General features: G+C 53.9%; 3 protein-coding genes across 4 annotated transcripts; 2 read left to right on the forward strand and 1 right to left on the reverse strand.

Annotated features, from left to right (window-relative positions):
• Window positions 1-247: 247 nt before the first annotated feature.
• RUVBL2 (RuvB like AAA ATPase 2) lies at window positions 248-22,613 on the reverse strand. Of its 2 annotated transcripts, none has more exons than XM_077845928.1 (15): window positions 22,270-22,613; window positions 18,262-18,316; window positions 16,532-16,587; window positions 16,102-16,243; window positions 14,198-14,327; window positions 13,967-14,033; window positions 11,181-11,287; window positions 10,999-11,092; window positions 10,486-10,609; window positions 10,043-10,137; window positions 9,825-9,943; window positions 7,348-7,467; window positions 6,770-6,899; window positions 6,284-6,398; window positions 248-5,976 (listed from the first exon to the last, which is right to left on the reverse strand). In XM_077845928.1, exons 1-15 carry the CDS (start codon window positions 22,279-22,281, stop codon window positions 5,849-5,851), a joined length of 1,494 nt encoding a protein of 497 aa, XP_077702054.1. In that variant the 5' UTR covers window positions 22,282-22,613; the 3' UTR covers window positions 248-5,848. The 2 variants fall into 2 exon arrangements, with proteins under 2 accessions (XP_077702054.1, XP_077702062.1); XM_077845936.1 differs by lacking the exon at window positions 248-5,976 and adding an exon at window positions 6,037-6,151 and having other exon boundaries at window positions 22,270-22,610.
• SAXO3 (stabilizer of axonemal microtubules 3) lies at window positions 269-4,260 on the forward strand. The gene is made up of 5 exons (XM_077845943.1): window positions 269-1,201; window positions 1,486-1,686; window positions 1,786-1,947; window positions 2,693-2,820; window positions 3,328-4,260. The coding sequence occupies exons 1-5, from the start codon at window positions 1,046-1,048 to the stop codon at window positions 3,815-3,817; spliced, it is 1,137 nt and encodes a 378-aa protein (XP_077702069.1). The 5' UTR covers window positions 269-1,045; the 3' UTR covers window positions 3,818-4,260.
• On the forward strand, window positions 4,414-5,726 carry LHB (luteinizing hormone subunit beta). Its single transcript, XM_077846011.1, has 3 exons — window positions 4,414-4,563; window positions 4,922-5,089; window positions 5,406-5,726. Exons 1-3 carry the CDS (start codon window positions 4,549-4,551, stop codon window positions 5,646-5,648), a joined length of 426 nt encoding a protein of 141 aa, XP_077702137.1. The 5' UTR covers window positions 4,414-4,548; the 3' UTR covers window positions 5,649-5,726.
• Window positions 22,614-22,624: the final 11 nt, after the last annotated feature.

Here is a 22,624-nt window from a genome sequence, read left to right on the forward strand (position 1 = left end):
GAGAGAAGCAGGCTCCATGCAGGGAGCCTGATGTGCCCTGAGCCAAAGGCTGACATTCAACCTCTGAGCCACCCAGGCATCCCTCACACACATTCTTTTATAACCAGCTTTAGGCTAAAGACAGAGACCACAGACATCCCCCATCCCCCACCCCTCACCCCCCACCAACACAGACTCGGGCCCCTGGGAAGGGTAGGAATGCCAGGGCAGCGCGGGGGTGGTGTGCCTGGCTGACTCAGTTTCCAGGTCTGTAGTTCACACCCTCTTTTTTTTTTTTTTTTTTTTTGGTCACCTCCCTCTGTCTCATCTCTGGGTCAGTGGGCTCTCTATCTCTGTTTCTCATTCACTGTCTCTCACCCATTCTCCTCTGTGTTTCATTCCCATCAAAGCTCTTTCCATATCCCCTCCCTCCCCTCTCTTTTCGCTAAGTATTTCCCTGTGTACTTGTCTGTGGGTCTCTCCCTTGTCACCCACCCCCATATCCAGGTGGAAGTTTTCAACCAAATCAAAGGCAGGCAGGCAGGGCAGACGAAGCCCAAGCCCCAGGCGGACTCCTTCAGCACACACAGGGAGGGAGGGAGCGCCCTAGGGAAGTCTGGAAATCGTTACCCCAGAGGTAGGCAGGCCTGGCAGAGGGAGGAGGGGGCTGAGAGAGTTGGGACCCCTTCAGAAAGAGGGCTGTTTCTCATGGATTCCCTGATGCAGTGGGTGGTCTCTGTTCTCCTCCCCCTCTGGGTTCTTGTCTCCCCCAACTCACATCTCTAAAGTTCTCTAAAACTCTGAGTTTCTATTTCCCCTTCCTCCCACTTGCCCTTCACAGCCCTTTCCTCTCTCTAGGTCTCCCCTCCCCCAATTCTCTGAGTTTCCGGGCCCCTCCCTCAAAGTCCCAGTCCCTCTGTGCCTGGGTCTCTTTCTCACCCTATCCATCCATCCACACACCTGCAGGCCTTCTATTGGCTGGTTCGGGGGGAGGGGGGGTTCTGTTACCTGGGGCGACAGCAACAACAAGCCGGCTCCTGCGCGGCTACCCGGCAGGGGAGGGACCATGGCGGGTCGGACCCTAGCTCTGCGCTATGGCCCCCCATGGCCCCCAATCGCTGGGCCGGAGGCACCTGGGTCCTGGCCCAATTGGCATCTCACCAGCACTAGTGTCGCCCACCACATTATCCCATCTGTGCCCTTTCCCCCGCCCACCATGCAGGTAAGAGGACCCTAGGTCTCAGGCTAGAAGGAGACTGGGGTCCAGACCCCTGTGTCTGAAGGAGAGGCCTGGGGATCCAGACACCTGCCCAGAGAAAAGGGGATTGGGGGCGTGGACTCCTCTCTGACTGAAGGAGAGTCCTCGACTCCTGGGTCTGAAAGAAGAGGGGCTAGGGAAACCTGGATGACTGGACCTGGAGGGAGGAAAGTTTTGGGGACCGACTGGGAGAGGTCAGGTCTCGCAGGCCGGACTTGACTTCTTTTAGCTGAAGTCCTTCTTCCCAGTCCACGGTGGCGGAGCCCCTGCCCGCGGCCGCAAAGCAGGATTTGCACGTCTGGGATTTTGACGAGGTCATCAGCAGATGGGAGACCACCTCTGGCTCAGCTTACATACCTAAGACCCAGGGCGGCCCCTACGCACAGCCCAGGGCCCCAGAGCCTTCAGACCCCACACGGACTGTGGGGATCAAGGATTTAGCAGAAAAGGTAAGGCTCTGGGATGCAGAGGTCCGCAGGGACAGGGCTGGGGATCGCAGTGGAGTGCCCTGCACCCTCACGTGGGAACCCTGCGTCGCCCTCCCGCAGCTCAGACACCTCGGCTGGCGCCTCCCGCTGATCGCGAAGCACCAGTGCAGTGAGATGAAAGCTCAGTACACCGGCTGGCCGTGCCTGGACCAGCCCGCCACCTTCCACGTCGGGCCCCAGTCCCTGGAATTTGCAGACCACCTCCGCGGAGGCCCTTCCCAGGTAGCGAAGAAGACCTGCTGCCACCGTGGGACAGAGCTTGTAGCGCCTGGGACGGGGGCGGAGGGGCTCTGAAGCTGGGGACCAGACGAGGAGACCCTGGGATGGGTGGACAATTTTGAGTCCGGGGTCCTAACCAAAGGTCTGGGACGGAATCAGGTTACAGAGTCTGGGGGTGGAGCTCCGTTCTTTTGAGGTAGGGTCAGGAGGCGGAGAGGGCTGGAGACCGTAATCCCAGCTGGGAGGCTGGGGCCACAACTCGTAAATCCCCGGGGCGGGGCTGGGCAGGGGTTCGGAGGCTGTGGTCAGAGCAGGGCGGCGGCGGGCACGTGGGGGCGAGCCTTGAACTTTCCGAGCCGCGGTCGGGAGGAGGCGGGACTAGGCTTTCCTGGAGAGGATGAGCAGAGAAAAGGTTGCCCGAGGTGCGGCTTGAATTCCAGCGGCGGGAGGTGGAAGCCGGGAGTCTGCGGGCGGACCTAGAAAGATTTTTTTTTTTTTTGTGCTTGGGGGTTGGGCTTTGTGTTGACCCTCAAATGTTAGGATTTTGGAGCATCCCTAATAAGGGTTCTGATTTGGGTAGCGAAGCTAAAGTGCGCTGGCTTGCGTTTGATTGGTCAGGAAGGATTCTGCAGGCGAATGTGAGAACCTGTTGGGTCGAAGGAGGGATCCTGAGTTCTGGGACCCAGGTCCTGGAATGCGGTATGAAACCTCTCTCTTGCTTATGCCTTCCTACCCGGATCCTCGTCAGGCTTTAATCCTCTGGACAAAGAACCCCGAGCTGGCCGGCCGGCTTTTCACAGTATCTGACCAGGGCATCTTGGACCGTCGTCAGCTCTATCTGACCACCTCGGCCAAGGACTTCCGGGCCTACCCGAAGTGAGCTGGGTCCTCGCTCCGCACGGCCCCCAGCATAAGCTGGCGGGATGCCGACCCTGGGTGTCAGTTTCCCCTGTCCGACTCAGTAGCCTCAGCCTTCATTCAGTTCCTGCACACTCAAGAACCGGAAGTTCAGGCCCCAGCCCTACCTCTTTTAGCGCCCAAGTATTCTTAGTGTTAGCTCTCAGGAAATTGAAACCTGCGCCTTGTCCAAGAGGGGGGACCAGGGGCGGGGCCCTAGGGATCTAGGGCGGGGTCTACTTTGGTTCCGAGATACTCCTTTCCAAGGGTTCGAAAAAACTCCAAATTCCAGGCCCTTAAGGACATCGAATCCAGGAATTCAGGTTAGCAGTCCTCAGCCCCCATCCTTCCTAAGGGGTCCCCGACTCCTACAAACGTGTCCTTGCCTCGGAACGCAGGAGTGCAGGTCCACAGGGTCCTCAGAACGCGAGGTCTGAACCTCTCAGACTTGTCCCTAGGATCCAGCTGTCCCTTCCCCATCAACAGGAAGGAGTTGTCTGGATATCCCCGCAAGGACTCGCTGACCTACTGGAACTTCCAGAAGACGCCTCACGCCTGGGGCCATGACCCGCGCCCTCCTCGGCCGCCAGGGATCCGCGTGCCCCACGTCCGCCCGATGACGAGAGCCGTGCCGCACCGCGGGTCGTGGTCTCTGGCTCAGGAGTCCTACAGACCCCCGGTGCACCCACTCCTCCGGCTCGACCGTTTCTGCCCGCTGGAACTGCCCTGGGGCGGCCCGCACTGGCAGCCGGTGCCGGGCATCTACAGCGTGCCGCAAGCCTACGGCACTGAGAACTCCAGCTACGGCAGCATGAAGCCAGCCGCCGTGAGCCCGCAGCGCCAGCCCCGCCCCGGACTCGCCCCCCAGGCGGGGCGGAGCCGAGGCCTGGAAACATGCCCGTCACGTGGGAGCGAGGCGGCGGCCAGGCCCCGCCCACTGGGTCGTGAGCCCGGCGAATCCCACACTGGACCGTAGGGTTGACCGGATTGGGGGCTGGGGGGTAGGTGGGCGCTGAGCTGAAAACGTACCTTGGGGCTGTCGGTTCGCGGGAGGGACAGGCCCTCCGCAACAGAGGGGGCGGAGCTTATCTTATTAGTCAACTGCGTTAAATGGCCTAAACCACGCCCATGGATGGTTTGCTCTGGGGGCTTGAGGGTGGGGGAGATGGGGCTGCAGCTGAATTCCATGCGGGAAGAAGGCACGCCTGCGTGCAGGTGGAACCCCGTCTCAGGGCACAGAATCCAATCTCGAAGTCATGCCCTCCCAAAGAGAGTAAACTATGGGACAGGAATGGCTTCCAGTCTATGGCAGGTGGAGGGGAGGAGGATTGAGGTCTCCGCCAGTCACCTTGGAAGGGGCGCGCTCCATCCAGCCATGCAGACTCCCACCATGATGGGCAGAGGCGAGGCTATACCACCTTGGGCAAGGTCAAGGGCTTCCTGTGGCCCAAGCATGACTTTGCTAGCACCTGAGGCACTAGAGGATCCAGTCATGAAGTCAGCTTCACCTTGGGTGCCTATCAGGGAGTGGGGGTAAGGGGCATTCCACGGAGCCACTCCTGCACACCTCCCTGACCTTTTCTGGTTCTCGCCCCCGGAGAGATTAGTGTCCAGGTTACCCCATCATACCGCCACCCCCAGTGGCCTTGCCACCCCCACAGCCTGCAACTATAAGACCAGGTAAACATCACAGGGGAGGAACTGAGAATGGAGACGCTCCAGGTAAGACTAGGGCCCCCAGGTGCTTTGCAACTCCATCCAGGCCTCAGCTGGCACAAGGAGGGGAGAGTCCTACAACCTGATTGAGGTGGCTTCCTTCTAGAAGGCTGTGGACAGCCACCGGGCTTTCTGCCAGGAGGGCCCTAGGCAGGTGGAGCAGGGCCTGAGGGTGGGACTCTGCAGTGTGGGAGGATCTGGGGTTCCTGAGTATCAGGGGCAGAGAATCAAAGTGGGAGGGATGGGTCCTGAATGGAAGATGTCAGGCAGGGGAGCTGGGTCCCTGAATGTCTGGGGGGGGAGGGTAAGTAAGGGCTCAGAGTAGAGATGTCTGGCTGGCCCTGAGACACTGGCCTTGTCCCAGGGGTTGCTGCTGTGGCTGCTGCTGAGTGTGGGTGGGGTGTGGGCATCCAGGGGGCCATTGCGGCCGCTGTGCCGGCCCATCAACGCCACCCTGGCTGCTGAGAACGAAGCCTGCCCGGTCTGTATCACCTTCACCACCACCATCTGTGCCGGCTACTGCCCCAGCATGGTGAGCTTCAGGGGATGGTGGGGACCAGCCCTGCTGGACTGGGAACAACGGGTGCCACCTCAGCTTCAGGGTGGATTACTCAGGGCCAGGCCCACATCAGATGTAAAACGACAGCTGGGATGGAAGGATGGCCCACCCCCTGGGCAGGGGCTGGGGAATTGGAAGTCAAAGCTGGGCATGTGGGAGGAAGGGAGGGAGAGCACAGAAGGTCTGCTGGACACCTGAGTTTGAGACCTGGGGGGCGGCAGGAGAGCTCAGGGGAGGGCCTGACCACAGGCAGGTAGTCATGCCCCCCCATCCCTCTCCTGGCCTACAGGTACGAGTGCTGCCAGCCGCCCTGCCACCTGTGCCCCAGCCAGTGTGCACCTACCATGAGCTGCACTTTGCTTCCATCCGGCTCCCCGGATGCCCGCCTGGCGTGGACCCCATGGTCTCCTTCCCCGTGGCCCTCAGCTGTCGCTGTGGGCCCTGCCGTCTCAGCAACTCCGACTGTGGGGGTCCCAGAGCTCAATCCTTGGCCTGTGACCGCCCCCTGCTCCCGGGCCTCCTGTTCCTCTAAGGATCCCCTCCTGCCCCAACTCCTGGAGCCAGCAGATGCTCCTTCCCTCCCCTCCCAATAAAGGCTTCTCAAACTGCACTCAGGTTGTCTCTGTCAGGCTCAGGATGCATGTACGCATGTAGATGCACACACACACAGAATGGGTCTAGTTGGGCATCTGGGCATCTGGGTGGCTCAGTAGGTTGATTCTTGATTTTGTCTCAGTTCATGATCTTGGGATCATGGGATCGAGCCCCACACTGGGCTTCACACTGGGCATCCTGGAGCCTCCCTAGGGTTCTCTCTTTCTCCCTCTCCCTCTGCCCTCCCCCTGCCATTCCCTTGAGCTCTAAAAAAAAAAAAAAAAAAAAAAAAAAAAAGAGAGAGAGAGAGAGAGAGAGAGAATGGGTCCAGTTTCAGAACCATTTTATACAAAGTTACAGCGTCAGAACTCTAGTAGAAAACAGGGCGTGGCGGGGGGGTGAAGGTGACATCAGCTCAGGAGGTGTCCATGGTTTCACCTTCTGTGGGGAGAAGGAAGGGGGGCCATGTGGTCAGTGTGGTCTCGAGGGAAGGGCCTGAGATATCCAGGCTACATATGGCCTGCCCCCCTGGGGTGGGTGACCCTGGGGACAGGTGCAGCAGAGGACACTCACTGAGCTCGTTGAAGAGAAAGGCATCCTGGTACTCCTTCATGTACTGCGTGGAGCGTGACTCGTCCAGAAAGAGCGAGTAGACCCGTTTGATGTCATCTACCTGTACTTCCGTGCCCTGATAGGGAAAGGCCAGATCTCAGTGGGGCCCCTCCCAGTGCGGCAGGTCAGGGTGAAGACCCCGGGGCCAGACTGCTTGGGCCTGAATCCTGCATCGGCCACCTCCCGGCTGAGGGTCCAACCCCTCCGGTCCTTAGTTTCTTCATCTGTAAGATGGACTTGACGGCATTAACTTTGAGATGAGAGACATCTATGAAGCACCTGCTATGTGTCAGGCGAGGAAATACAGGTATAAACTCCGCAGACCCAACTTCCCAGCCTTTGAAAACCTATGTTCTGGGGCTAAATGCAACAACGCCCTCCAAGCCCTTGGAGTGAGGAGTAGGTCACTCACTTGGGCGGGCCCCGGGGGTTACTGGGCTAGCTGACCTTGCGTTTCCGGCACACCAGGCTGGCAGCTGTGATAAGCTGGATGGCGTAGCGTAATGAGGTCTCCAGGCCGATGCGCGTCAGCACCGTGTAGGCGTCCTCACTCATTTCTACGTCTTCCTCTTCACACCTGTGGGCAGGTGGGGCGGGGTGGGGTGGGGTGGGGTGGGGTGGGGTGGGGTGTGGTCAGCCAGGGCCAGGGCTCTGACTGCAGCAAACCCCTGGCTGGCGCTTCCCCCTGGGCGCTGTTGAAGTCCTGGGGGACATGTGGAGTCTATGTTCACAGAACCACAGAACGGCAAGCAAGAAGGGCCACTGAGGCATGGGCTGGACCTGTCACCTGGGCTTCCAACCCTCTCCAGCCAGGGCTCTTTCCCCAGTGTCAGCCACTGGCCCACCACCAGATCTGAGGCCATTGCTTGGTTGCCCAGCCCAGCCTAGCCCTACCTCCTGCAGGCCCAGAGACCTACCCCTTCAGACCTCACTGCCTCCACTTGCCAAATAGGGTGGGTGCCAGCCCTGCTTCTCAGACCCGTAGCCTGGTCCTGCCCCAGAACCCCAGGCGGCCCTGCCCATACCGGATGCGTAGGATCTGCTTTGTGTCCTTCTCACTGTAGGGAGAGGTGGAGACAATGAGCAGTCGGTCTAGTAGGTCGATGGGGATGCCATGGGGGCTCTGGTAGCTGGTACCCCGGATCCTGGGGAAGAGGAGAAAGGGAGGGTGGTCAGGGTGATGCTCCCAGAACCCAGGTCTCCATTTCCTCTACTTAAAATACCCCACCCACCCTCTCCATCACAGCCCACTCACTGGGCAAATATCACCTAACCTTCAGCTCATGGCTACTGTCATCACCAACTGTGCAGCTGTCCCCCAGCTGTGTCACCACCCCCGCCCACAGAAAACTGGGTTGGTCTGAGCTAGGTATCTATATCCAGGATTACTGAGTCAAGGTCTCACTCCTCTGCTTGACATAGAGCTCCACAGGTAAGAGACTGTGATGGTCCTATTCTGTGCTATTCGTGCTGCACCTGGCCCAGAGCAGGCCCTGGCACATGGCAGTGCCAGGAGAGAGTGGATTCTTGTAATTTGTGGTAGTGACATTCTATTAAGTGGGGGGGGGGGGGGGCAGACACTCACTAGCAAATGATGAACCACTGCTTCTTGGAGATGTATGTGGTAGGTTCTTGTGAGCCTTTGGTCACAGTATTTTTGTCAACCAACCAATATATAACCTGGTTCTACGTGCTTCTGTTTAAAGACATCTTATTTAGCATACACTACTGACCCACTCGCATTGAACTCGTGGCAGACAGCACTCTACATCATGCCTGGAACGAAGCTCATCTGACACACACACTTTCTCTGTAAGGCACATCCATCCTCGCCTTGTGCCTGGGCAACTAGGGGGCCCTTTTAAATCCCAAATCATTAATAAAAAGCAGATAACACGGCATGAAAAGGACACTCAAAAAAAAAAAAAAAAGAAAAAAAAAGAAAGAAAGAAAGAAAGAAAAGGACACTCATTTACAGCAGGTGAGCTGTAACCAGAAAGCAGGCAGGGCGCCAACTTGCTGGACCTTAGATTAGAGGGTCCACACCCAGTCACACAGGAGCACCAGAGTGTTGCCAGCACTGATGGGGGGCGCGGGTAGGGGAGAGGGGCTTACAAATCCATTTAAGTGAGAGTACGTAGTAGACTCAAGAATACATTTTATGCAGATAACAGAGGAGCGACTTGGGTTTGTGCCCTGGCCCAGGATGTGCCCCGCGTGCAGCTGCCATACATTTACCCTCAGCTGGCCCCTTCCTATCTTCGTTAGGAGAGGCAACTCTGGCTCTGACACCTTCTCCATGCAACCTCAGGCACGTCACCAGGCCTTGCTATCCTCTGTAACGTGGGGCTGAGACAATATCCACCTCCTGAACTTCTTTTAAGGGTCAGAGCTGTTCACCCAGGAAACAAGCCACAGAAAATCTGCCCCTTTGTCCTCTGTAATGATGGCCACCCTCTACCGACCAGTTTTAGCTGCCACATGGCCACAGCACTGGAGAAGACATTCCTCAGCTTCCAGAGCAGCCAGGGTGGTGCTGGGCAGTGGGTGACGGTGGAAGTGCTAAGTGCACTCTCCAGGCCCCAGCTTCCCAGGGGAGCTGTTTACCACCCACTTCCTTCTCCCTGTCCACCAAAATACAGATGAGGCAGAGAAGAAGACCAGCTGGGACAACAGGACGAGAGGTGCTGGCAACACCCTAGGGCACAGATTCCCAGAACCAGGTGAGCTCCATGGCTCTAAAATTTTCCCCCGGCATTCTTAGGCCAAAAGCAATATTAAGTTTTGTTCTATAAGGTCGTTAGGGCTAAATGACCTAACTGTAGTGATGCAGGCAGTGTCCAACACATCTGTCTCTGTGCATCCCTCAGAAACTCAAAACATGGGACGCCTAGGTGGCTCAGCGGTTTGGCATCTGCCTTCGGTTCAGGGCGTGATCCTGGAGGCCAAGGATCGAGTCCCACATCAGGCTCCCTACATGGAGCCTGCTTCTCCCTCTGCCTGTGTCTCTGCCTCTGTGTCTCTCATGAATAAATAAATAAAATCATTAAAAAAAGAAAGAAGAAAGAAGAAAGAAAAGAAAAGAAAAGAAAAGAAAAGAAAAGAAAAGAAAAGAAAAGAAAAGAAAAGAAAACTCAGAACATCCCAGAGCACTCATGTGTTTTCAGCAGCATCCTGGCATGCCTTGGCACACAGTTTGGGAACTTGAGCCTCAAGGGCTACAGGAACTAAAATACAGAAAGAACATGATCCTCAACTTCCTGATGGAGCAGAACTGCCTGCCTACCGCCCTGAGCACCCGCCTGCTTTGTTTTAGGGAGAAGCTAAAAGACAAACTTTGTCTAGGCCCCCATACATGGATAGCCTTGTGACACCAGCTAAGTCCATACCCTTCCTGACAGGGAACTCAACAAACATTCCCTGTTTACCCTGTGCCCATACCCACTACCTGGAGCACCCTGTTTCTCCCAGAGACCTCTGGGGAGGCCAGCAGCTGGCTCACCGGGTGATGCCTCGGTTGGTGGCCATGATGAGGACGGGCGCCATGTCACTCTCCAGGGCCCGATTGAGGAAGGAGAAGCTCTCAATGTCCAGCATGTGGACCTCGTCGATAAACAGCACCTGGGAGCCATTGGGGCATGTGTCAAACCTACCCAAGCCTCTTTCCTCCCATTTGCTCTCACTGTGAGCCGCCTGCCCTGGCCACACCCTGGTACTCACGCCAGGGATGATCTCAGCCTTGCCCTCCTCACGCCACTCGGCCACCTTGGCATTGATCTGCTCTCGGACTTCTGACTTGATCTCCCCTGTGTCGCCTGAAGGAGGTGGGGGTGACACAGGGAGTGTCAGAGAGGAGACAGGGACAGAGGGCCGGAGAGTGGACAGAGAGAAATGAAGATGGGACACCAGGGATAGAGGGAAGAGAGATCAAAACTGGAGTGGCAAAGTGACAGAAGGAGTGTCTCATTCGGTCTGCAATGTCCCAGAGAAGAAGACCCGAGGCAAAGAACCCAGGAAGAAGAGAGGGTAGGACATGCAAGCCCCCATTGGGACTATCCAAGAGGGAATGAGGGCAACAGTGTGGGTAGGACGAACCAGGGGGCTGTACTGGAGGTAGGAGGAGCAGTGTGTGCCATGAACAGAGCCAGCCTGCTGGGCCTCACCTGAGAAGAGAGCCAGGAAGCCCTGGGTGCGGGAGTTGATGACATCAATCTCATGCAGGGACACGGTGTGTACGACCTCCTTGCGTTTCTGGAGCTCTCCGTCTGGACACTGCACAAACTTGGTCTATGGGGCCAGGGGGCAGGGAGGGAGAGGTAAGAGTAAAGAAGAACATGAAAGGGGGCCCAAAGGGGCTGTCTGGGTGGAGAATTGGGGGAGATTGGACTTCCTGGGGTAGAGCTAAGAATCCAGAAATCCCAGGTCCAAGAGGAAGTTACCACCAGGGCACTCGAGAGCACTGAAGGATCGGAGGTTACTGGAGGACCTCAGAAACCATGAGCAAACTGCAAAGATGAAGTGCCCTCCTTGTCCTGGTGGGTACAGGGAAGAACCAGGAGTAAGGGACATGGGGTGGGGCTACTGGAGGATCCGGACCCTCTGGGCCATGGGGGTGATAGAGGAGATGCAAACATCCTGGTGCCTGGAGTGAGCGGACCCCCAAAGCCCTGGCCCACCTGGGAGCCCATGGCATCATAGTCGCGAGCGCGTGTGAAGGAGCGGCCCAGCTTGGAGATCTTGCCTGTGGCCTTGTCGATGGTAATCACATCCCTGCATGTGGAGGAGGGTGGGAGTGAGGACATGAAAGGGCTCGAGATTCCCCCACCCTGACCACCTACCATGGCCCCCTGCCACTCACCCAGCCTGGACCTTGTCCTTAGTCAGGGACTCAATCATCTTGGTGCCCAGGTCGTATATAGTCTCCATCTCTGTGGTCTTGAGGGTCAGCTTGCCGACCTTAGAGCCCTGAGATGGGTGACAGGCCAGCCAAGGAGTTCAGAGGGGGCCCATTGTCTCCCCAACACAGCTTGGAAATGGGCATGACACAGGGATGCTTTAGGGGGCAATGGACTGTGGATATGTCAAAACTTAACATCCTATAAACTCTTTAAAAAATTATTTATTTATTTATTTATTTGAGGGAGGGAGAGGCACTGGTGGGGCTCAGTGGTTGAGAATCTATCTGCCTTTGGCTCAGGTCATGATCTCCAGGTCCTGGGATCAAGTCTACATCAGGCTCCCCACAGGGAACTTGCTTCTCCCTCTGCCTATGTCTCTGCCTTGCTCTCTGTGTCTCTCATGAATAAATTTAAAACATCTTAAAAAAAAAAAAAAAAAAAAGAGTGAGAGACGGGCAGCAGGGAGGAAGCGAGGAAGAATCTGACACAGACTCTGCACTGAGTGCAGAGACCAACGCAGTACTCAATCCCATGACCATGAAATCGTGAGATCATGACCTGAGATGAAACCAAGCTTCAGGGATGCCTGAGTGGCTTAATGGTTGAGTGTTTGCCTTTGGCTCAGGTCGTGATCCCAGGGTCCTAGGATTGAGTCCCACATTGGGCTCCCTGCATGGAGTCCGCTTCTCCCTCTGCCTGTGTCTCTGCCTCTCTCTCTCTGTGTGTCTCCCATGAATAAATAAATAAAATCTTTATTTAAAAAAATAAATAAATAAATAAAAGAAAAGAAACCAAGCGTCAGACGCACTACCAAGCCACCCTGGTGCCCCAACATCCTGTACTTTCACTGTGTGCAGCTTATTGTTTGTTGGTTGCTCAACAAACCGATTACTAAAAACCCAGGAAGATAACAAACAACAACTTACCTAAAAGATAAAGTCTTTAAGAACAGCAACATGGACTAGAGGGCCCTGATGTGGGGAGGTGGGAGTGTGCCACACTCTAACATTCCTTGTTTTATGTCCACGTAACTTGTGTTTTTTTTTTTTTTTATTAGTCACAAACCCAGAAAACAGAGCTAAGCTAAACACAACTAAGAAAACAAAAATACCACACTTTCTCCCCACAAAATAAGCACAGTCAGTGTCTTCCAGCACATCCACTTGTCTCTTATTTCTAGTGAGCTGTTCTTTTTGTAGGGAAAGATGGCAGGACAAAAGGGCTGGAATTCAGGAGGAAGAGAGAGATGGTTTTGGTTTTACATTTTTATTTTATTATATTTTAAAGATTTATCGATTTATTTACATAATCTTTACATCAGAGGCACCCGGGTGGCTCACTTGGTTAAGCATCTGACTTTGGCTCAGGTCATGATCCCGGAGTCCTGGGATCAAGCCCCAGCTCTGGCTCCCTGCTCAGCAGGAAATCTGCCTCTCCCTCTCCCTGTGCCCCCACTTATGCTCTCTATTAAAAAAAAAGAAAAGAAAAAAGAAATCTTAAAAATGGGCAATCTTGACTAATGCATGGGAATGCATTGCTGGGTGATAAAACCAATGACACCCAAGAAGTGAAAACAGGCAAGGGCAGCCACCCTTGTGAGGATGTGGGGTGTTGTAGAAAGAGCAATGAGGTAGGGATGGGAGCTGGCAAAGTTCTTTTTTTTTTTTTTCTTCAAAGTTCTAATTTCTTATCTTGGTGGTAGTTCTAAGGAGATTTGTTTTATAATAACATACTAGACCATTCGCTTATTTTACGTGCTTCTTTACATCTGTTGCAATTTACAACAAAAATGTTGGGGCATTTGGGTGGCTCCATGGTCGAGCATCTATCTGCCTGTGGCTCAGGTTGTGATCCCAGGGTCCTGGGATCGAGTACCGCATCAGGTTCCCTGTGAGAAGCCTGCTTCTCCCTCTCCCTATGTCTCTGCCTCTCTCTCTCTCTGTCTCTCATGAATAAATAAATCTTAAAAAAAAAAAAAAAAAAGTTAAAATTCTTAGCTGAAAAAAAAAAAAAGGGAGCAAATCACCATGACCATGTAAGCTGGATAGGAAACACCTTTTAGGGCTAAGCTGCATAAAATCTCACAGAACAGGTTCTTAAGCCTAACCATTAACTGTGAGATGAACACTAGGTGTTTACCATGACATGTTGGCAAACTGAATTTAAATTATTTTATTTAAGATAAATTTTAAAAAAGAAAAAGAAAGAAAGAACGAACTGTGAGAGGGACACCTGGCTGGCTCAGTGAGAACAGCATGCAACTCTTGATCTTGGGGTCATGAGTTTGAGCCCCGCATGTTGTAGGCAGAGATGATTTAAATAAATAAAAGTTAAAAAAAAAATTTAAGTGTGAGGAACTTCCAGACCTTCTCTGTCATGACACCACTTGCTTTTAACGGCTCAGGGCGTCACTCACAAGTGGATAAACTGGGGCGCCTGGGTGGCTCAGTGGTTTAGCGCCACCTTCAGCCCAGGGCGTGATCCTGGAGACCCAGGATCGAGTCCCGTGTCAGGCTCCCTGCATGGAGCCTGCTTCTCCCTCTGCCTGTGTCTCTGCCTCTCTCTCTCTGTGTCTCTCATGAATAAATAAATAAAATCTTAAAAAAAAAAAGTGGATAAACTGTCAATGACCCCCACAGTACACAGTAGAGGGCTCTGACCTGCAGCTCAAACATCCAACATCCCTTGGGTTCTGGCACCCCATCCTCCAGCCCTGGAGGTGGCCCAGGCTCAGCAGCAGACTCACCGTCCCTGTGGCTGGACGGTCAATCTGGATCTCCACCACTTCCCCTTCAATGATCTCAGTCTCCTCCCTAGGCGGAAAACGGATGTGAGCAGAGAGCCCGAGGCCCAGGCCCTTGCAAATGGCTAACTCCCATGAGCCCTTAGGCATGGGACAAGCCGGACAGGGCAGGCAGGGGTCATCCCAAGGCCACTGCAAGCTAACTCCATCCCCCACACCGGGTCCTGTGCTTACTTGATTCGAACGCCAATAGAGCGCCGGAAGGCCTGGGTCAGTGCCTCTGTCTTACTCATCTCCAGCGAGAAGATCTCACTGCCCGCGATGGCTGTGAACGGGGTGTCAGGGCCCAGGGCCTGTGCCATGCCTGGGGAAGAGGTGGTCTGGGTAAGTGGGGACAGCCTGGCACCAGGTCCCCAACACCTATTCTGTGTCAAACCAGCTCTTCTCCCTCCTCAGGAAGTAGCGTAGGTGAAATACACACAGTGTTGGGGGCAGACAGGGAGACATGGAGAAAGCCAGGGATGGCGGGCTACATAGAAGACCTGGACTCGAACCCCATGCTGACCAGAAGGTCAATTTCATGACCCTATAACCTCGCCAGGGCTTTAGAAGTTGTTTAGCCTTTTAGGCTTGGGGGTAATGAGCAGGAATCAAGGCCAAAAGAGGACTGAAAGAGTAGTTAAGGGTGGTGGCTCTAGAGCCAGACCACCTAGGTTCGAATCCCGGTTCCACCGCTTAGCACCATGTGATCCTGAGAAGTCTTGTCTGTTTGTATCTCTGTATAATGAGGACCACAACAGAACAAGTGCTGGTGTGGGACCGCACCTGCAGAGAAGCGATCTGGGGGTGGCAGGCATGCACTGGTGCTCAACCATGAACCCATCACATGACCTGTAACCAGCCCAGGGACAGGTCTTCTGTCTGGCCTGGGGCTGGCCGGCAGACACCGGGGCTGACCTTGCAGTCACTCTAAGCACCACGTCAAGTCTCACAGACAGGAAGTCACTGGACCCTTCTGACCAGTAAGAGGTGGAAATTCTTCCTGGTCCCCTTTCCAGACATGTGCCACACTCTTGCCTGGATAGCCCCGTCCCATATTGCGTGTCCAGAAGACTCCCAGACACCCTGCAAGTCTTAGCTCAGGGCCTGACTTCTCTGGGAAGTCTCTCCTGACAACTGCCATATCACATCCCTCCCTGCTCCCTCATGTCATGTTAATGTCCCATAGTGTCGCAGCAGAATGTAACCATATGATTAAGTTCTAGTCAATAAGATATAAGAAAAAGTATGGGGCAGATATAAGAAAAAGTATGGCTCAGCAGTTTAGTGCCACATTCAGCCCAGGGCCTGATCCTGGAGACTTGGGATCAAGTCCCATGTCAAGCTCCCTGCATGGAGCCTGCTTCTCCCTCTGCCTGTGTCTCTGCCTCTCTCTCTCTCTCTGTGTCTCTCATGAATGAATAAATAAAGAATCTTAAAAAAAAAAAAAAAAATTATGTGGGGGTCCCAAGACAGCTGCTTAACGGGAGCTAGCTACTTTTAAAGGTAGGGAGGTACACCCTCACTGCAAGATCTCTTTCTCCTTCCTCCTACATGGGAGTATGGATGGGAAGGCCTGTGCTCACTTCGGCAACACATATACTAAAAAATGGACAGGAAGGCCGAAGCTTAGGCAACCCTCTTGGAACATGAGGTGACTCTGCCATAAAAGTACAGAGGAGGGATCCCTGGGTGGCACAGCGGTTTGGCGCCTGCCTTTGGCCCAGGGCGTGATCCTGGAGATCCAGGATCGAATCCCACATCGGGGTCCCGGTGCATGGAGCCTGCTTCTCCCTCTGCCTATGTCTCTGCCTCTCTCTCTCTCTCTCTGTGACTATCATAAATAAATAAATTAATTTAAAAAAAAAAAAAAAAAGTACAGAGGATATTGAGGTAGAAAGGTGAATACTTGATGGAACAGCTCAACAAGCCCTAAGTGGCTTATGTTCAGATTCTTCTATGTGACAGAATGAAGCAGAGCATTTAAGTCTCTGCCATTTTGGGCTGTCTGTTGAATGTGCCCGAACCCAACCTTGATTTACACAGAAAGGATTAACTGGCAGGGACCAGAAGAGCTCCTGCCCTGAGAGGCCTCTTACCCATGGCGATAGCCGTCTTCCCAGTGCCCGGCTGGCCAGCGATGAGCACAGCCCGCCCAGCGATCTTCCCTTCCCGGATCATCTCCAGCACAACACCAGCTGCCCGCCGGGCTGCCAGCTGCCCCACCATGCCCTGGGAAGCCTGTAGAGTGGGAGGTGAGAGCACACCATGTGACTTCCTACTGGACTGCCACCCCCATTTCTACCACCTCCAGACCAGTGAGACGAAAGGGCACGATGCTGGTTAGGGCCTGGGAAAAGCAAAAAAAGCCTTTTCCACCCCAAATTTTTAGGACTAATAAAACTCTACATGTGGCTAAATTTTATAGATATGTAGCCAAAGGTCTGGGAGATCCTAACATGCCCAGGGACCCTGGGAACCCTGTACATCCATGGATCAGCCTTCCCAGCCCACTGCCCTCAGTTCTACCTGCCGTGGCTCCAAGGCATCATCCAGTCCCAGTCCCCGGATGTGGGAGTGCGCACCTGTGGGGGGACGGGGGAGAGGGGGTGGAGGAGGAAGAACCAGAAGACACGTTTACCAGCCAGCTCGTGATAATGTGTGGCCTGAGGAAAGGGGCAGCTTCTCTCAGCCCTGGCTTCCTCCTTGGTCAAATGAGGGGGGGTGGGTCCATGTCTCTACGTTACTGGGAGAATAGCTAGTGGGGGTAAATGCTCAATAAGCTGGAGCTGCCCTTAGGATACAGCAGAGGGAACCAGAATCACCCAGATCTGGTTAACCACATCAGATCAGGATCTAACCGTGACCACTAACAATCACAAACACTTTATGTTTATAGCCTAAGTGGCCCCACAGATTCTTATTTTGTGCCACGTGACCCTGAGAAACAGGAGTCCCAGCTATTACCACCCAGGAGTGCTTCTGGGGTTCAAAAAACTCCTCAGGCCCTCATCAACACAAATTCGAGAAGGGAGACCAGAGAGGTCAGGCCCCTTGCCCAAGACCACACAGCCCAGCAAGAGGTAAAGACGTGGGATTTCAATGTTTCACAATGGACTAGGGCTGGGCAAATGATAGCCTGTGGCTCAGTCGCTTGTTTTTGTAAATAAAGCTTTATTGGAACACAGCCACACCCCCTAACTTACTTACTGCCTGTGGCTGCTTTCACACTGCAATGGGAGAACTGATGATTTTTCTACAGAAGAGATTTACTGTCTGGCCCTTTGAGAAAAGATTCGCTGACCCCAGCACTAGATTTTAAGCATCCTGAGGGCTGGTACTGGGAGTAGCTGGTGTCTACTGGGTCTTTTGATAGCTGAAACCGTGTTGGCCCTTGCATGCTGAGGGTTTTTTATCGATGACCTGATGGAATCTTGTATCAATACTGATGAGGTGAACACCTTTGCTCCATTTTGTAGATAAGGACTCCAGGGCAGAGAGCAACTAGCCTCTTGCAGCAAAAGTGGTCCCCAGCACCGGGCCTCCAGAACCCACGTTGCTAGCCTCTTTACTTCTGGGCCTCCCTTATAGGCAGAGTGAACAAATGTGCACAAAGGAGTATAGTTTCCTTTTCCATGCAGGTAAAGCTCTTTGCGGAGGCTGCACTCTGTTGGCCTACTACACCCCAACTTCGTACTCCTAGATTTATGGCCTACTCTGCACATTGAGCCAGGACCAGTGGTTTGACTGCTCTGAGTCAAAGTTTCCTCCATTAAATAAAATACAGGAGAGCAGTTACAATGCACATCTGCTGGGATGGCTGTGAGAACCTGGCAGGACATGAACTCATGCATTTGCTGGTTATCTGTTGAGCGCCTGCTCTGCTGGGGCCCCTGCTAGGGACACAGCCAGAAACAGGCCAGACCTGGTCCCTGCCCTCATGGAGCTAATGCCAGTGTGCGCTGAGGGCATGGGACATTCAGTTCTAGGCCAAGCCCAGTAGGCACTCAGCAAGCAGACACTTTTATGATTTCCAAGCAAAATGCTAGGACACCCAGGAGCCTAACTGGGGTAGCCAAGCCAGCAGAAGTGCGGCCTGGGTTGCATCTCAGGTTGCAGCCTAGCAAGGTCCTCCATGTGCCATCTGAGCCCACTCTGGCACTCAGCCCTATCCCCCCCCATCAGAGAGGGGGATGCGATGGCCCCTGGGCTGGTTGGCTCTGTGGGGTGCAGGCAGGCTCTAGACCCTGCTCACTCACCAATACGCTCAATTCTTGTCACATCTCGGATTTCTGGGACCTTGGTTGTGGCCGTCTGGGGATAGAGGAAGACATATCAGAAAAGCCCTTATGATCCCAGTTTTCACCAACTCCTCTGTCCCTCCTGCCCACATCCCTAGAGGCAGTCCTTTCCATTCTTATTCCCCACAGGCAGGCCAATAACCCAAACAACTGTCACTCCCACCCTTCTTACTTGTCACCACTAACGCTGGTTGGTTGACCCCAGTCAACAGTGTCCCAGAAAGACAAGGACCGTGTCTGTCTCATTCACAGCACTGTCCCCAGGGCCTAGCACATTATTTGGAGCCCAGAAATTATTTCTGAAGGAAGCAGCTCTCCCCACTCCCATGACTGGAAGGACAAACACCCAATGCAGAGCAGCAAACTGGTCCCTGATTGCCCAGCCCCCTTGTACCACATTGCCTGAATCTGTCACTAGGCCCTTGCACACCCATGTCCCAGAGTCCAGCCTGCTCTCCTCACTTCCCTCACTGAATCAGATCTAGTGACGCTCACGAAGGAAGGCCCCCCAACCACTGCCCCGGCCTGACTCCTTCCAGGGTCTCTGGAGGTCTGGACAGAACAAAAGGTCTCCCTTGGGAGCCCAATCTCCCTGTGTAATCTCACATTTAGAAGGGAGACTATCAGCTCAATATTATCGGCTCTGGTGGATGTGAGTCCCACGAAGGGCACAGCCCACACCTTGCTTGTTCACTTGGGGTTCAATGTTAGGGTTTGGATGAATGATGTACTGAAGTGTTGAGCTGATATAACAAGCAGGTACTGAGCCCTCTGGTGTTCTCAGCTCTCTGAAAAAAGGAGCCAGCCACCATCTCTTCTCATATAGGGGAGAGAGATGAGTAAGTACCCCCAGGACAGTTCGAGAATCCCCAAGTGTTCACAGTGGCATTATTCACAAGAGCCAGAAGGTGGGAAAACCCAAAATATCCATCAATGAATGAATGGATAAACCAAACGTGGTATGTAAACACTTGGAATATTGTTCAGCCATAATAAGAAAGTTCCAACATATGCTGTAGTGTGGATGAACCTTGAAAACATACAAAGTGAAAGAAGCCAGACACTTAAGATCACATATGGCATGATTTCACTTATATGAAACATGCAGGATAAGTGAATTCATAGACTGGAAGTACATTGGTGGTGACCTAGGGCCACGGGGTCTGAGAGGACTGGGGGATGATGGCCAAGAGCTACAGGGTTTCCCTCTCAGGAGGATAAAGATGTCCTGGAGGTGTTAGTGTACAATTGTGAACATACTAAAAGCTGCTGAACTATACACTTTAAATGGGTAAATTGTAGGGTGGCTGGGTGGCTCAGTGGTTGAGCATCTGCCTTTGGCTCAAGTCCTGATCCTGGGGTCCTGGGATTGAGTCCTGCACTGGGCTCCCTGCAGGCAGCCTGCTTCTCCTTCTGCCTAGGTCTCTGCCTGTCTGTCTTTCATGAATAAATAAATAAAATCTTTACAATAAATAAATACATGGGTAAATTATATGGTATGTGAATTATATCTCACTAAGGCTGTTAAAAATCTGGGTGGTGTGGGGATCCCTGGGTGGCTCAGCGGTTTAGCGCCTGCCTGTGGCCCAGGGCCTGATCTTGGAGTCCCACATCGGGCTCCCTGCATGGAGCCTGCTTCTCCCTCTGCCTGTGTCTCTGCCTCTCTCTCTCTCTCTGTGTCTCTCATGAATAAATAAATAAAATATTTTTTAAAAAATTAAGAAATCTGGGTGGTGGGTCCTAGGCTGTATTGTTTGCTGGCACTGGAGTATCTGATGATTTCTTTCTTTTCTAAGTTTTATTTATTTAAGTAATCTCTATATCCAACATGGGGCTCGAACTCAGGACCCCAAGATTAAGAGTCACCTGCTCCAGTGACTTAACCAAGCGCCCCTCACACTTTCTAGTAAGGAAAGGAAAGCCTAAGAAGCCAGCCTGCTGACCCAGTCCCTTGGCCACCTGCCCCCAACCACAGGTCTCTCTTCCACCAGGAGAGGAGATGTAGACATCCAACCCACTGGAAGCCTCCAGTCTCTGGAGCTTAGACCATGGCCGCCACATGGTCACAAGCTTCCCTCCCACCTACCCTCTCCTCATAGAAGGCTGGAACCAAGACCAACAGACACTGGCCCCAAACACTAGCAGAAGAATCAGAACAGGGGTGTCTGGGTGGCTCAGTGGGTTAAGTGTCTGCCTTTGGCTCAAGTCATGATCCTCAGGTCCTGGGATCAAACCGTGCATCAGGCTTCCTGCTCAGAGGGGACTCTGCTTCTTCCTCTCCCACCTCCCACCCCCGCTTCACTCTCTCTCTCTCTCTCTCCCATAAAATCTTAAAAAAAAAAAAAAGACTCAGAACTCACCCTCACATATCACGACACATCCTACCAGACCCTACTTGTGGCAATAAATGGGCATGGGTCCAGAAATCTTAACCCTTAGCAATCCCACACAAACAGACCTGCCTCCTACAAGGCCTTCCTTTGCACCAGAAGCCTCTCCTATGCTGTGCTACTCACTGACCCCATGGTAGCAGAGGCCATTTTATTTTATTAAGATTTTTTGACAGAGAAAGCGCGCACGTGCTTGCACTTGAGCACACAAGCAGAGGGAATAGGAGTGGGAAAAGCAGGCTCCCCACTGAGCAGAGAGCCAGTAGGCAGGGCTTCATCCCAGAGCTGAGATCATGACCTGAGGTGAAGGCAGATACATAACCGATGAGCTGCCCAGGTGCCCCAGCAGAGGTCATTTTAAAACTCAGCACCCACTGTCCCCTCAAACTTCCAATGCTTTATTCATGTCCATGAGAACTGGGTCTTAGGAATGTGGCCATTACCTTTCCTCTTCTGCTTCTGCTCCCCTATCAACCCTCTTTGCCATGACAGCAGCCACAGACTCAAATTCCACACCTACCAGTAACTACCGCCCCACTCCTCCCCCATACCCCCCCACCAGGGTCACTATGGGAACCAAGGTAGCCGGAAGTCCAGTTCAACCCCAAGTTAAGGCCACATCCCTTCTTCATTCAGATGTTTCTTAAGCAAGTGCCAGGACCGGTGTGCCTGATCTCTCCTTTAGTGAGCTCATGCATTCATTCATTCCAACATTCAAGAGTTAACCTACTGAGCATCCACACTGAGTACAAGGGGCTGAAATATTAAAATGGCCAAAACAATCTCATTGCAAGATCCCCAGCCTCTGGACCCCCAGCCCACGGACACCCTTCAAGTTCTCAACACTCTTGTGACTCAAGGCTAAGCAACTTCACACTCTGGACGGATGTCCACCTGAGCGTCCTCCTGTACTCAGGTGCCACTCATGCCATCAGTAACCCAAGACTCCTTGAATGGCTTGAAGCCTAAGTTACTACAACCCTCATCACTTTAGGGCAAAAGACTGCAGAACTGGCTGCTAATTGCACCCAGAGGATTGGAGGCTGGAGCTCCTATAACATGACTGAGTCAGATCAGATTACTGAGATCTTGAATATCCATTTGATTCCAGGATACCAACCCCTTTACTCCTCCCTCAGACCCAGGAGTCCGGGCCCCAGCACCCTCCTCTCTCGGACCCAGGGGTCCAAGCCCCCAGTACCCTCTCCTCCCCTAGACCCAGGGGTCCGGGCCCCAGCCCCCTCCCCCCTCAGATCCAGGGGTCCGGGCCGCCAGGCCTTCTCCTCCCTCAGACTCGGGTCCGGGCCCCCAGCACCCCCCACCTCAGACCCAGGGGTCCGGGCCCCCAGCACCCTCCCTCCTCCCTCAGACCCAGGGGTCCGGGCCCCCAGCACCCTCCCTCCTCCCTCAGACCCAGGGGTCCGGGCCCCCAGCACCCTCCCTCCTCCCTCAGACCCAGAGGTCCGGGCCCCCAGGCCTTCTCCTCCCTCAGACCCAGGGGCCCAGGCCCCCAGCACCCTTCCCGTTCAGACTCGGAGGTGCGGGTTCGCTCCTCAGCCCTCCCCACGCCACTTACCACGGTTGCCATGATGCTCAGCAACCGCCAATATCCTAGCGGAAACGGAAACGCGGTAAGAAGAAGGCGTTCTGGTCCCTCTAGACCGCCAGGTCCTCCAAAGAGCTCGACGTTTCCTCATAAATATGCAAGCTCTCCTTGTGGGGGCGTGGCGTCACTTTTTAGGCCCCCCTCCTCCGCCGAGACTGAGCCGGCTGAGGGGTGCCCGGAACTCCTGGGTCCGTTCGCTACGCCTCCTGGCCCCTCCCCTTACCCAGGCCTCCTTGCTGAGGCTGATTGCAAAATTCTTAAGACTTCTTTGGGCAACCACACGTCCCCCACGCTCCCTCTCCTCCCTATTCCACCCTCGCCTCTC

This window comes from Canis aureus, chromosome 1 (assembly GCF_053574225.1).
Source record: "Canis aureus isolate CA01 chromosome 1, VMU_Caureus_v.1.0, whole genome shotgun sequence".
NCBI classification, from domain to species: Eukaryota; Metazoa; Chordata; class Mammalia; order Carnivora; family Canidae; genus Canis; species Canis aureus.